Consider the following 12,154-nt stretch of genomic DNA (forward strand, 5'->3'; position numbering starts at 1 on the left):
TTTTAGACAGAAGCTGTAATACAGCTGCTGTATAAACCATCGAGAATGTTTAGCCATGATGGCAAAAGAGGCTGGGCCTACAAATTGGAGGCGGAGTGTTGCTAAGCTACCGTAGTTTGACAGCTCCGCACCTTAAGAAGTTTTGGTTCAAGTGTTCAGTTCAGTAGCCAAGGTCCACCTTTACTGGTTAAGATAACTGTAATGTAAGCAAGTCTTAACTAAGTCAAGGCTTGGCTTCCTTTCAGTGACGGTGGAGGGCAGTCCAAACACGTAACGAAAAAGTACACACAAAGTAAACTGAAATACCAATCTTGTAAAGTACAACAGAGACACAAGTTAACACATATTCTAGTTAAAGAGTTTGGAGCAACCTTGCCGGTGACGTTTAATGCTATCTGCAGATATCTATCAGGTTTACCAGCGAGTTAACGTTTCCAGGGATAGCAGTTAATCATAGATGAAGTTAATGATGTGTGTCTCCCCGAAGGCCATTTAACCCAGTTTTAAGTCACTTGGAGGGGAAGACGTTGCCAACAGGAAGCTACATATTAAATATATTGAAGAGTGCTGAGGAACTGTGTGTCATACTGCATGACGAACTACTAAGCCCTGTATACACGCTGTACAGTAAATTAAAGGAGCAGGGACCAACAGAAATTATCCAAAATTATCTTAAGTACTTGATGACTGGTTTGGAAAACTTGGGGACAATTTGGCGTCGCTGGAAGAGCAGAAAATTCACGTCAGTGCCACAAAAAAAATATTGGCCGTTGACGCTTGTTACTCCAAAACTCAATCCCTGTTAAAAGTTTTCCTCAGGAAATGTAACAGTGAAAAGTTGTGTTATTTAAGTCGATTTTTTTTTCTCTCTCCTGTTTCCTCAGTGTGCTTTTTCCGGGGGTTTTCTCAGTTGGACGTGAAGTTTCCTGTGTTTGTCACACAGAAACAGATAACTACTCGTCCGCGCCGCTTGTCATGGAAATCCGTTATCTCTTCAGATGAGTAACGGTGCGAAAAGACAGATGATTAAAAATGGCCAAGGACTGTACCACAACTAGAAGTCTGGACGCTATCGATTTATCGTCTTTGAGAGTAAGTCATGTATACAGTACATCCGAATAGTTGGTAATATGTTGTAAACGTAGTGTTTGACACCCGTGACTGTACATTGTTGTCTGCTTGCTGACCGTATTTTCAGCGTTATCATTTGTGGTTAATACTGTCAGGTTGATGCACTTATTCTTACTGTAAGAGTAAGGTAAAAACTAACTGTGAAATTTGTTATAGTGAATACAGTTGATGCACAGCTGGAAATGGAGCTTAAAGGGATCAAACTGTAGCTAAATTTTGTAATGCTGGGGAAGAGACTTTTGAGTTTAGTTGAAACATTTAATTATACATAGGTGGTGTTATCATCATATTCTACCAACATTTGGGAGAGTACACTGTCTATAGAGGTGCACTGCATGTACAGCAGTAAAATTGCATGCAGGCAAGATGCACGATGTAACAAAGCATAACAACAATTTCCAATCTGGAGCTTGGAAAACTTTATAGGATGTCTTTCAAGATGTAACAGTTGTGATAAAATAAACATGACAGGTTTCAGAAACCATTGATATGTTCGTAGAAGAAAACGTGCAACCCCCCCCCCCCAGACATTTTTCTATGATGTCCAGCAACCTCCAGGGCAAATATTCAATACTCTGAGGCATACTTCTCAACTGCCCCCGATTTTGCATAGTGTCCCTTATTTTGCCCTGTCCCTCTCACTAAATCACTGAGAATTACACTCAATAATGGCAGAGTTTTGTACTCCGTATTGCTCTGAAAATGAATGTTGGATTGTTGACATAAAACCTGTTAAATTCACTTAAAAAGGTGAATACTTTAAGTAATATATTTTTTTTAAATGTCAATGATTTGGGCCTCCCAACCATTATGTTTGACTTTGTCTATACTTGAGCATAGAAGTCTAGAGGCATGTGTGGCTTTTCGAAAAAAAATGCTGCCTGACTGGAACTAAGGCCCATTTGCTATTTATTAATTAAGTTTTATAGTGGAGTCTCAGTCTTTATGACCTGAAAGACTTGCACACCAAGCCTGTTCGCCAACAACTGCTTTTTTAAGTTCTTGTAAACTCAAATACATTAGGTCAGGCATAGCCTTCTTCTTTTCCCTTCAGTCTTTCTTAGCATCAGCGTCTTCCCTAGTGAATACTCTCTTTACATTACACACCAAAAGTTTAATTTAATAGTTTTGGGTATTTCCTTAAATGTTGACTAACTTCTTGCAGTCTATAGAATTCTCAAAAGTTTTCTCCAGTTCAGAGAGCATTATTTTTTGACACACAGCATTACTTATGGCCTGATTGTTGTAGCTGTATGTTATTACTGGGAAAAGCAGAGCTTGAGTTATGAGGACAGTTGTTGACAATGTGATGGCTTTGCTATTTAAAAATCTGTTCCAGATTTGCCATAGCTTTCCTTCCAAGAAGCAAGTGTCTTTTAATTTCTTGGCTACAGTCACTGTCTGCAGAGTTCTTTAAGCACAGGAAATAAAATCTTTCAGTTCCTTCTCCTCTTCTACATCTGTTTGCAAATAACTAATAGGATTACATGACATTTTTTGTGATGCTGACTATCAAGCCAGTTTTTGTGCTTTCTCCTTTCCCCTTCAACAGCAGGGTTTTCAGCTCTTCTTCACTGGAGTGGTTTCATCGCAATATTGGAGGTAGTTAATATTTCTCTTGGCAATTTTGATTGTAGCACCCAGTTCATCTAACCCAGCAACTGGCACATTATATTTGGCATTCAAGTTAAATCTTTAGGGTGATAATATACAGCCAGGTCGCACTCTTTTCCAACACTTGAACCAATCATTCCATATTTGGTTCTGTCTGTTGCTTCTTCTTCCACATACAACAAATTTCTCATGAGCCAGATAAGGTGACAGAGTATCTCCATTTCTTGGGAACTTATCATAGTTTGTATTGGTCTATATGGTGAAAGAAAAAGTAAATAGTTTTTTTTTGCAATGTCCTTGCTTTCTCTATTATCCAGCGAGTATTGGCAATTTGATTTTTTTTGCTGCCTTTATCACTTCTAAAAACATTTTGTACTTCTGTCAATTCTTGGTCCATATATTGCTGGAATCCAGCGTACAGGACCTTGAACAACCCTGCTAGCATGTGAACAAGTGTTTTTGGCCGTTAATTAGAGCACTCATTAGCACTGTCCTTTTTGGGGATTGGAATATAAATTGACCTTTTCCACTCCAGTGGCTATTGTGTTTTCAGATTTATTGGCAATTTACAGGCAATTCCCATCTTATCGCATTCCTTCCCATCTCATTCTTTCTGTGCTAGTAAAGAGTATATTTACTTGTCATGGCAAGTAGCCTATCGTTTCAGTGTGTTTTCTGCCCATTGTTAAAGTGCTGTTATGGAATCTGGCAAAGACTAGACTATAAACTCAGCAGAATCCTGTCAGTTTATGTCATGTTATGTAACTGTTCGTGTGCCATGGTTAAGTAAAACAATGTGGCCCGCTGACATTGATAGTATTTACCTAATCTTCTTTTAGCAATAGCTTCACTTTTGGTAAGAGACCGCAGCACAGAGAACATTGAAGACAGAGGACAGATACCAATAGTAACAGGCTGTCCTGGCCTACTTTTTTATTTAGATTGTGTGTTCTTAGGTCTGTGTGAGTGTGCCCGTGAAACCTATATTAAAACTGGTTTATTAAAGCATATTTGGTTGTTGTGGATGGACATTCTTGAATAACGAATAGAAGTCAAACATGCCAGTATTTCACTCGACTGTTCTGCAAATTTAAAAAAATGAATATGCCTGGGCTGATGATTATTGTTAGCATGTTGCAGACAGAGTAAAACAAATATTTATATTAAAAGTACTCCGATATGATTATTAAAGCCAGCTTTGGAGCATACAGTTGTCCCCCTGTTCCCTTTTATGTAGTACTTGATGTATAAACAGAACATCTGGGACTGGGTTGGGCACTGGAACAATTTACCCTTTCAACCTCTTTGTGCAAGAATTCTTGACAAATCCTACAGTAATTGGGGGGAGGGCAAAGGCCCCAAAATAGGGACAGATTTTAAATATTGCTCCTATAAACTTAGAAAGCTGCTAGAATAGCATGATTTGTGTTATTTTCTATGAAGTCTCAAACTCAAATCCATCCATCCATTCTCGACACCTTTTTCCCATTTTGCACAAAGGGTCCGGGTGTGTCTCAAATTCAAATGTATGTCCTTATTTAGTGACTTTAATCCTCAGTAGTTTACTGGAAGAATTACACAGTTTAAAGAAACAGACCAGAAATATGAGTTAAAAGTCAGACATCCTGTGAAAATCTGGACATTTGAGAGGTATTATAGGCAAACCATTTAGCTTTTGTAGTATGAAATACTTTTGGTCTGTAGAACAGAAGAGATTGTGCAAAGTGAACAAATTGAGAAAATAATAAACTTGAAGGTTGACAGTAAGTCAGAAATGGCTTTGTTGCACAAATAATCATGTCAAAACTTTTGTTCTGTGCTATAAGGCGAAGCGAAAGATTGGGAAATAATAGTTCTTGGAAAGGAGAAGGGAGTGGAAAGATGACAAAAGTGATGATCAGTTAAAGAAATGTTTTATTTTCCATTTACAGTGAACAAGTTTGTGCCTGGGAGCTAGTCAGAATGAGAAGCCTTTTTATTCTCATTTAAGACGAGGTTGACATTTTTTGCCTTCCTAAGCAGGGAAGGTTGTAGGCATTGACATTTCCACATGTCTGAGGAAACATTACAGGCCCCAAATACACACTATACTCCTGTCGAAAAGACCACAAAATAGTATGTTGAAAATGGAGAAATGAACCAGAATTTACTGAAAATCAGTCTTAATTTTTTTCTGCAAAACAACAGGATCTAAGAGTATCTGCAGATCTCTTTGTCTAATAGTTGGCTGTGTCTTTTGACTGCCTATCAGCTGACTGCATGCTGGGTGGCATTCGTTCAGTGGTCTGTGGCTTTTCTCCTCCCTTCCTTCCATCATAAAACTTCTCTGTTTTAGGCATCTTGTTTGAAATTTGAAACGAAACAATAACCACAGCATTATGCTTTATGAGAACATGTAGATATTGAGGCTGTACAGTTCTCCTGTAGTTTGAAACCATAAACATTTCAAGTCTCAAAGTTGTTCATAGAGCTGGCATGTTTTTTTTTTTTTCCTGACCATGCCTTCAGCAAAAAGAGTTTGTTTGGCTTACCTGTATGAGTATATGCTGTGGGGGAAACCCTGTGGATGATGTATACCTCTCACATCATGGTTTAAGCTGAGAGCATGCTCTACATATTATTATTATAAACTCACCTGCTAGTAGAGCACTACTAAAAATCACTGTCAGTAGGAACTGATGTTGTGTAACTCGCAGATTCCAAAACTCAACACTAGGTTATTCTTGTAAAAGCTATGTGGTTTTCTCTAACAGCACAAACCGCCTGCCTTTTGTCCTCCTTTTATGCTCAAACTAGACATTCAGCATATTATCACCATCACTCTTTTCCAAAGTAAAAGTCAAAACTTCTACTTATCCCTTTAGAGACACTAATGTGGAAGTAATCCCACTTAAAAGATCCCCTTGAAATCTGCACCTGGAGAAAAAAATTCTTTGCATTCGCCTATTGAAATAACTTGCCACCAGACGTATAAAATGAGCATCCTCTCCTAACCTTCCAAAAAAGTTAAACGAACAATGCTTTGCTGACAATAAGTACAAGTGTGTCTGAGATTCTGGTTGGTAGTATTTTATATTACAACTTTCATTACTAAATATTGGAGTGTCTTTTATTGTTGTTTTTTTTGTATTTGTGTAATTAGATTACCTAACATTTTAATTTTATTATTTAAATGTTATGAATTAGTATTCTTTATCTCTGTATCTGTTCAGGGGCGGCCACGGTGGTGCAGTGGTTAGCATTGCTGCCTCACAGCAAGAAGTTCTCCAGTTCGATCCTCGGCTGGGGTGCCTTCTGTGCGGAGTCTGCATGTCCTCCCTGTGGTCGCGTGGGTTTCCTCCGGGTGCTCCGGTTTCCTCCCACATCCCAAAGACATGCTGCAGGTGGATTGGACACTCTAAATTGGCCCTAGGTGTGCGTGTGAGTGTGCCTTCTGTGGAAGGTTGGGCGCCGGGCTGGCAACTCGACACCATAAAACTCCACTGCCATTCAATGTGCGGACAGGTGATCCGCTGTGGCGACCCCTAACCGGGATAAAGCCGAAAGAAGAAGAAGAAGATCTCTGTATCTGTTCAGGATATTTTCTGTTGTTCTATTTTTATTACTTGAATAATAGGTAGTAATTAGTACTGTGTAGCCCTACATCTGTCCATGATATTTTCTGGCAATTTACAAACTAAAAAATAAATGGATAAGAAAAGCATGCATTTGTAGCAGTCTGCCTGGGTGAACTGCATGTAGGAGAGCAGCTGGGGTAACTAGTGAAAGGTAAGTCCTCTCTTAGCATCCCACTGGCCATAAAGTTACCTACATGTTGCTGTGCTATACTAGCAGGGCTTTATTGTTTCTTCTTTCCTATCAGAAGAACAAAGCATTAGAGTCAGGATGGTGCTTAAGTTAGGGATTGATATATCAGGGGCACATTTACCAAAATAACAGTCTAGGGCAGATTTTAAGAAACTGATATAAACAAAAGTTCTTCTGAGTTTGCACAAGTTGAACCACCCAGGTTTCCTACCGGTTCTTCTGTTCAGTTCTAGGCATCATTGTAAATAAATCAGCCTTTGTATTCAGTTGTGAAAGCTGAACAGCCCCATCCATCAAAGCACAGGGAAGTAGATATCTGTACAGTCACAGAAACCTGATTCAAGGCCTCAGAGAGTACCCCGGCCTTGCGAGGCTAGAATGCCTTCCACATCTTTAGATCGCAAAATGAATGTGTGAAAACAAAAGGAGGTGATGTTTCAGTCTGTATTAGAGAGAAATTCACATCCCGCCTAGTTAGACTGGGCAACTCCATGGAGTTACTCCTGGTCCAGGTGCGGTGGGTAAGGCCCTCCCATTCAAGTCATAGCCAGTTATAGATCCTCCTCTATGGGTCACAACGCCCACAAAGCCTACTTGACTAAACCGGAGACAATCTAAATTTTACCGAACACGCTGGTTATAGGGTTTTTCTGTTATCCCACCATTAACTGGGAAACCTACACTAGCCTTAACTCGCTAGCACAAAAGTTCCTTGACTTTGTTAATTCAAATGCCCTGGAACAAATTGTCCATACCCCAACAAGGGGCACAAACATTCTGGATCTGGTCCTCACCAGTATGTCAAACAGATACTCTGCCACAATTGTCGGACTCTCATTAGTTAAAACCGACCACAAATCAATTACCTTCGAGCTGGCACTAACACCAGAACTCACAAATAGTGATATCAGACTAAAAACTTCACCAAGACAAACTATACCCATCTAGCTGAAGGTATAAATGAATTCCAAGCCCCACCCGAAGCTGGAAGTAGTAACTATGGCAAAGCTTACACTAAAGCCCTGTACAATCATTTTCATAACTGTATAAACTCGGCCGTACCAGAAAGAATCAAAGCCAGAGCTGCAAGTAAAAGCAAGCTGCCCTGGTGGACATCCTTAATCAACAAACTTTACAATAAACGCAAAAAGTTTCTATCCAAGTAAACAAAGGCAAGTCCCCAACAATGAAAAGCAACTCCTCAGCCTCAGCAGACAGATAAGACAACTTGTCAAATCCTCCAAAGGCTCCTTTGAGAGAAACTTTGAAGTACAACCTAGGATAACCATAAGGCCTTTTACAGCTATGTATGTAACCTAAAGGGTATGACCCAAGCATCTGCAGAACTAGTGGCCAATGGTATCCCACACACTGATCCCACAGAGATAGCAAACCTGCTAGCAGATGGGTTTGGTGAAGATTTCACTCCCCTGCAGGGTTGCCAGACGTCCCTATTTGGGCGGGATTGTCCTGAAATCAGCAGCCTAATCCCGAGTCCCGCCCTGCCGGTTTAAATCCTGGCCAGCCTCCGCTTTTTTTTTTTTGTTTTTTTGATTGGTCCGTATACCTGGCATACAGGCCAATCAAAAATCGCTAAACACGGAACTTCTTGTGTTCCGCATTAAACAGAAGTAGCTCTGTGTTTAGCGATTTTTAATTGGCCCGTATGCCGGTATACAGGCCAATCAAAAATTGCTAAACACGGAGCTACGTGTGTTGAATGCAGAACTGCAATGCATTAAACACTAGAAGCTCCGTGTTTAGTGCAGAGCTACTGATCTTTAATGTGAAACTCTGTTCCGCATTAAAGACCTTTTTTTTTTTTTTTGCTCTTCACCTGGCTGGTTGGAAGTCGTTGATTGGAAATCTGGCAACCCTGCTCCCCTGTCACCTCCTAACTTACAGCAAACCCCCCCCCCTACATATCTGAAGGGAATGTCCTCGAAGCCTTGTCCAAGGCAAAAAACACAGCTTCTGTAGGACGAGACGACATCCCCGGCTGTCTTCTAAACAGGCTAAAACATGAACTAGCATCATCACTAAATACCCTTTTCAATCATAGGCTAACCACAGTCTTTGTTCCTGCAGAATGGAGAGCAGCAACAGTTATTCCCCTCCACAAAGGTGGCTTAGCAACAGACCCAGAAAATTACAGACCCATAAGCCTGACCAGCCTTGTCTCTAAGACCCTGGAATGTATCATTATGGACCTCATAAATAAAATGACCTCCAAACACTGGATTCTACCCAATTCGGCTTCATGAAGGGCAGATTCTGCCTGTTAAATTTGGTGGATTTCTATGAAAATGTGACTAAGGCCATTGATGAGGGCAAATCTGTGCACACAGCATACCTCAACTTTGCAAAGGCTTTCAATAAAATCCCACATTCAGGGATTACTGATAAATTTAGCAAACTGAATGTAAACCCCTTCATTGTAAGATGAGTTGCCAACTAGCTCACAAACTGAACATGCACTTTCAAAGTGGGTGAATCCACATCAACCAGCAATCTGTTACCAGTGGGGTGCTGCAGGAGTCAGTGCTGGGCCCCCTACTGTTTGGTATACACTTCTCAGAAGTTCAGGTCAAAATTAAGGGTGTTGTGGCTGACCAAGTTTACAGACGACTTTAAACTAGGTTCAGTCACTGAATCCCCAAATGATGTCATTATACTCCAGGAGGGTCTCCCGCACACCAGAGGCTGATGTTTTAATCACTTTCTCAAACTGAATGTGGTGGAATGATTCGTTATTCCCTTCAGTACAAACAGTGTCCCCTCACAGTATCAAATCATCAGCAATACTCTTAAGTACCCATGAAGTGGTAAGGGACCTGGGATCTCAAGCTGACTGTGATCTTTACTTCGACCACCATATGTCTATTGTAGTGAGGAAAGCTTTCTACGTAGCACACTTGATTAATAAAGGCATTGCCTCGAGAACAAAAGAAGTTACCCCCCCATACTTGGCACTTACCTGGCCCATAATTGAGTATAATGCCGCATTTGGCATATGCCATACTAAGCACCTGTAGCAATTAGAGAGACCATAGAGGTTTCCAAAAAAGAAGGTCAAGGGGCTCCAGCATGTGCCTTACACAGACTGACTAAAGTTCCTGTCACTACACTTCATATCGTATAGACTTCTTAGGGGAGACTTATGCCTGGCCTACAGAGCAGTCCAAGACCCATACCTAATGAACTTACTGCATATCCGTAAATCAAATGGGACTAGGGCTACCCATTATAAGGACCTAAATATGGCCTGCAACTCAATTAAGACATGCTGGAGGGAAAGCTTTATCTCCCAGTGACTGCTGCGTCTTTGGAACAGGCTACCAATTCATGTGAAACAGAGCACCTCTATGACACTGTTCAAGAGAAACTTGGACAAATGGATGGGACACCATACATTCTTACCAAGGATAGAGTCCACAACCCTCCTGGACATGGGCAGTCATCACTAAATGCAGTCTTGAGTATTGACTTGCATTTCTGTGGTATTACATTGTGATGAAATGGCCTTAAGATGACCTCTGGGTCAATATCCTAGTAATCTCCTGTGATCCTAAGTATTCCTTCACTTCAGGGATTCATTTATTGTAAAGAGTGCTGAAACATTGTGGTCACCATCAATTTAAAAAAAAAAATCCGTGCTACACAAACACTGATGTTACACTAGCATCATTTTTAAATACAAGTCCCAGACACAAAGACTGAACTCTTACATATATCTAGGTATAAATACACTACGAGATCACTTAATCATGCATTTAAAAGAAAACTCCCTTAGGCTGAAGGTTAAATAACCTTAGATTAGTTCTGCTGGAAGCTACAGTCTTACTGCAGGTTTAAGTTTTTGTTGTGATATTAAGACACACAGTCAAAGTGCCATTGAAATAATAGGGCACTCCCTGCCAAGATAGTTTTTTCTGCAAAGCATCTCTTAGATCTTGATAAACAGTTACTCTGTATAAATGCATCCATCCTCTGTGTGGACAAAATTGCTAACATTCCCTGTCTATGCAGTCAATGTCTTTGTCGGACTGATGGTGGGAGACCCTCCAGTCTTACAGTGGAGATGGACTGGTGGCAGAATATCCCATTTCTTTGACCCCCTCCATCGCCTTACTCGTGTGCTAACGTTAATCCTAAGCCTGCCCCTAAACCCAACCCTACATATTATCTTATAAAATGGTTTCCCTAAGAGTACCACTACACAAAACACTGACAGATACCAACAGTACTAAAACTATCCCCTTATCTTGTCCTTAGTCTAACCCTAACCCCCAAAACTCACACGTCTACCCCAATGGTGAAACTTTCAGTATATCCAAAAGTTTTAGCATTAACACAGACAACCACATACCATTACCCAGTACAAATTTCCTACACAGAGCATTTGGCATTCTTCCATTTAATAAACTCACCACGTGACAAAGACTGCTTTTGATGAAAAAAAGACAACAGTACACTCTGCTGATAACATCAGCACTGTACAGAGTGAAATGTGTGTGTGGTGTGTGTGTGTGTGGTGTGCGTGCACGCACTTTGTGTATGTATATGGAACACATTCATTTGGTTCAAAACTCACAAGACTGAAAAGCTCAAAATACTGAAACTGAGTATTGGAAACCTATTTAAATATAAGGGGGCAAGACCATCTGCACCTCACTTCCACACACCCTGTTAATTATATATGTCTACTCTGGGGTCGCACAACACTGTAGGAAAAGGCAAATTCCCATTTTCAGTATTTTGAGTTTTAGCATTTTGAGCTTTTCAGTGTTGTGAGTTTTCGACCATATTAATGTAGTGTGTGTGTGAAAATATATACATATATATGTGTATATGTAATGTGTATTTGTTTATATACACACACACACACACACACACACACACACACACACACACACACACACACACACACACACGTATATACAAAATGCTTGAGTGTGTGTGTGTGTGTGTGTGTATGTTTTTTATATATATATATATATATATATATATATATATATATATATATATATATATATATATATAACGTGTGTATATGTATGTATATATGTGTATATATGTAAAATGTGTGGATGAAGTGGTGTGATTACTCTGCAAAACTGGAAGAAAGATAAACCTTTTACGTTCTTCTGTAGCGTAAGACCTGACTGGAACAATGCTTTCTCTAAGAACTATTATACAAAGAGGGTATAAGGGAAGGGATGTACCATTACTTTCAGCTGTCCCTGAAAATCTTTGCTCTTATGTCCACATAAGTATACAGATGCCAGTCTGTAAGTAGCTTATTTAAATTAGGACAGTATTTAAAAACTGCCCCCCTCTTTTTTTTTTTTTTTTTTTTTAATTCATTTATTTGCATGTGACAGTGTTTGCTAAGTGCTTTACTGACTTTCAAAGCCGATGAAACACTTGTGCTTCTTGTTTTTTTGTAACAGGTAGTACATGAAGTAGTTAAACACATTGCAGCACAAAGAGTTATAATCCTATCTCGCCGATCATTATCCCTTATAAGGTGTTCTTGACACAGATACCAAGATTCACCTCTTGTACTTCTCTTGTGAGGTGAATTTCTTTGCATCCATGT

At 39.9% G+C, this 12,154-nt stretch overlaps 1 protein-coding gene across 1 annotated transcript in view; it reads left to right on the plus strand.

Moving 5' to 3' along the window:
* Positions 1–272: 272 nt before the first annotated feature.
* NRK (Nik related kinase) overlaps positions 273–12,154 on the plus strand; it is a 2,110,367-nt gene continuing 2,098,485 nt past the window's right edge. The window contains exon 1 of the mRNA XM_044057244.1: positions 273–1,092. Coding sequence (XP_043913179.1) covers positions 1,033–1,092 — 60 coding nt within the window. The 5' untranslated portion in view covers positions 273–1,032. The remainder of the gene's footprint in view (positions 1,093–12,154) is intronic.

This window comes from Protopterus annectens, chromosome 15.part0 (genome assembly GCF_019279795.1).
Source record: "Protopterus annectens isolate FY-2018-M chromosome 15.part0, PAN1.0, whole genome shotgun sequence".
Lineage (NCBI taxonomy): Eukaryota > Metazoa > Chordata > Ceratodontiformes > Protopteridae > Protopterus > Protopterus annectens.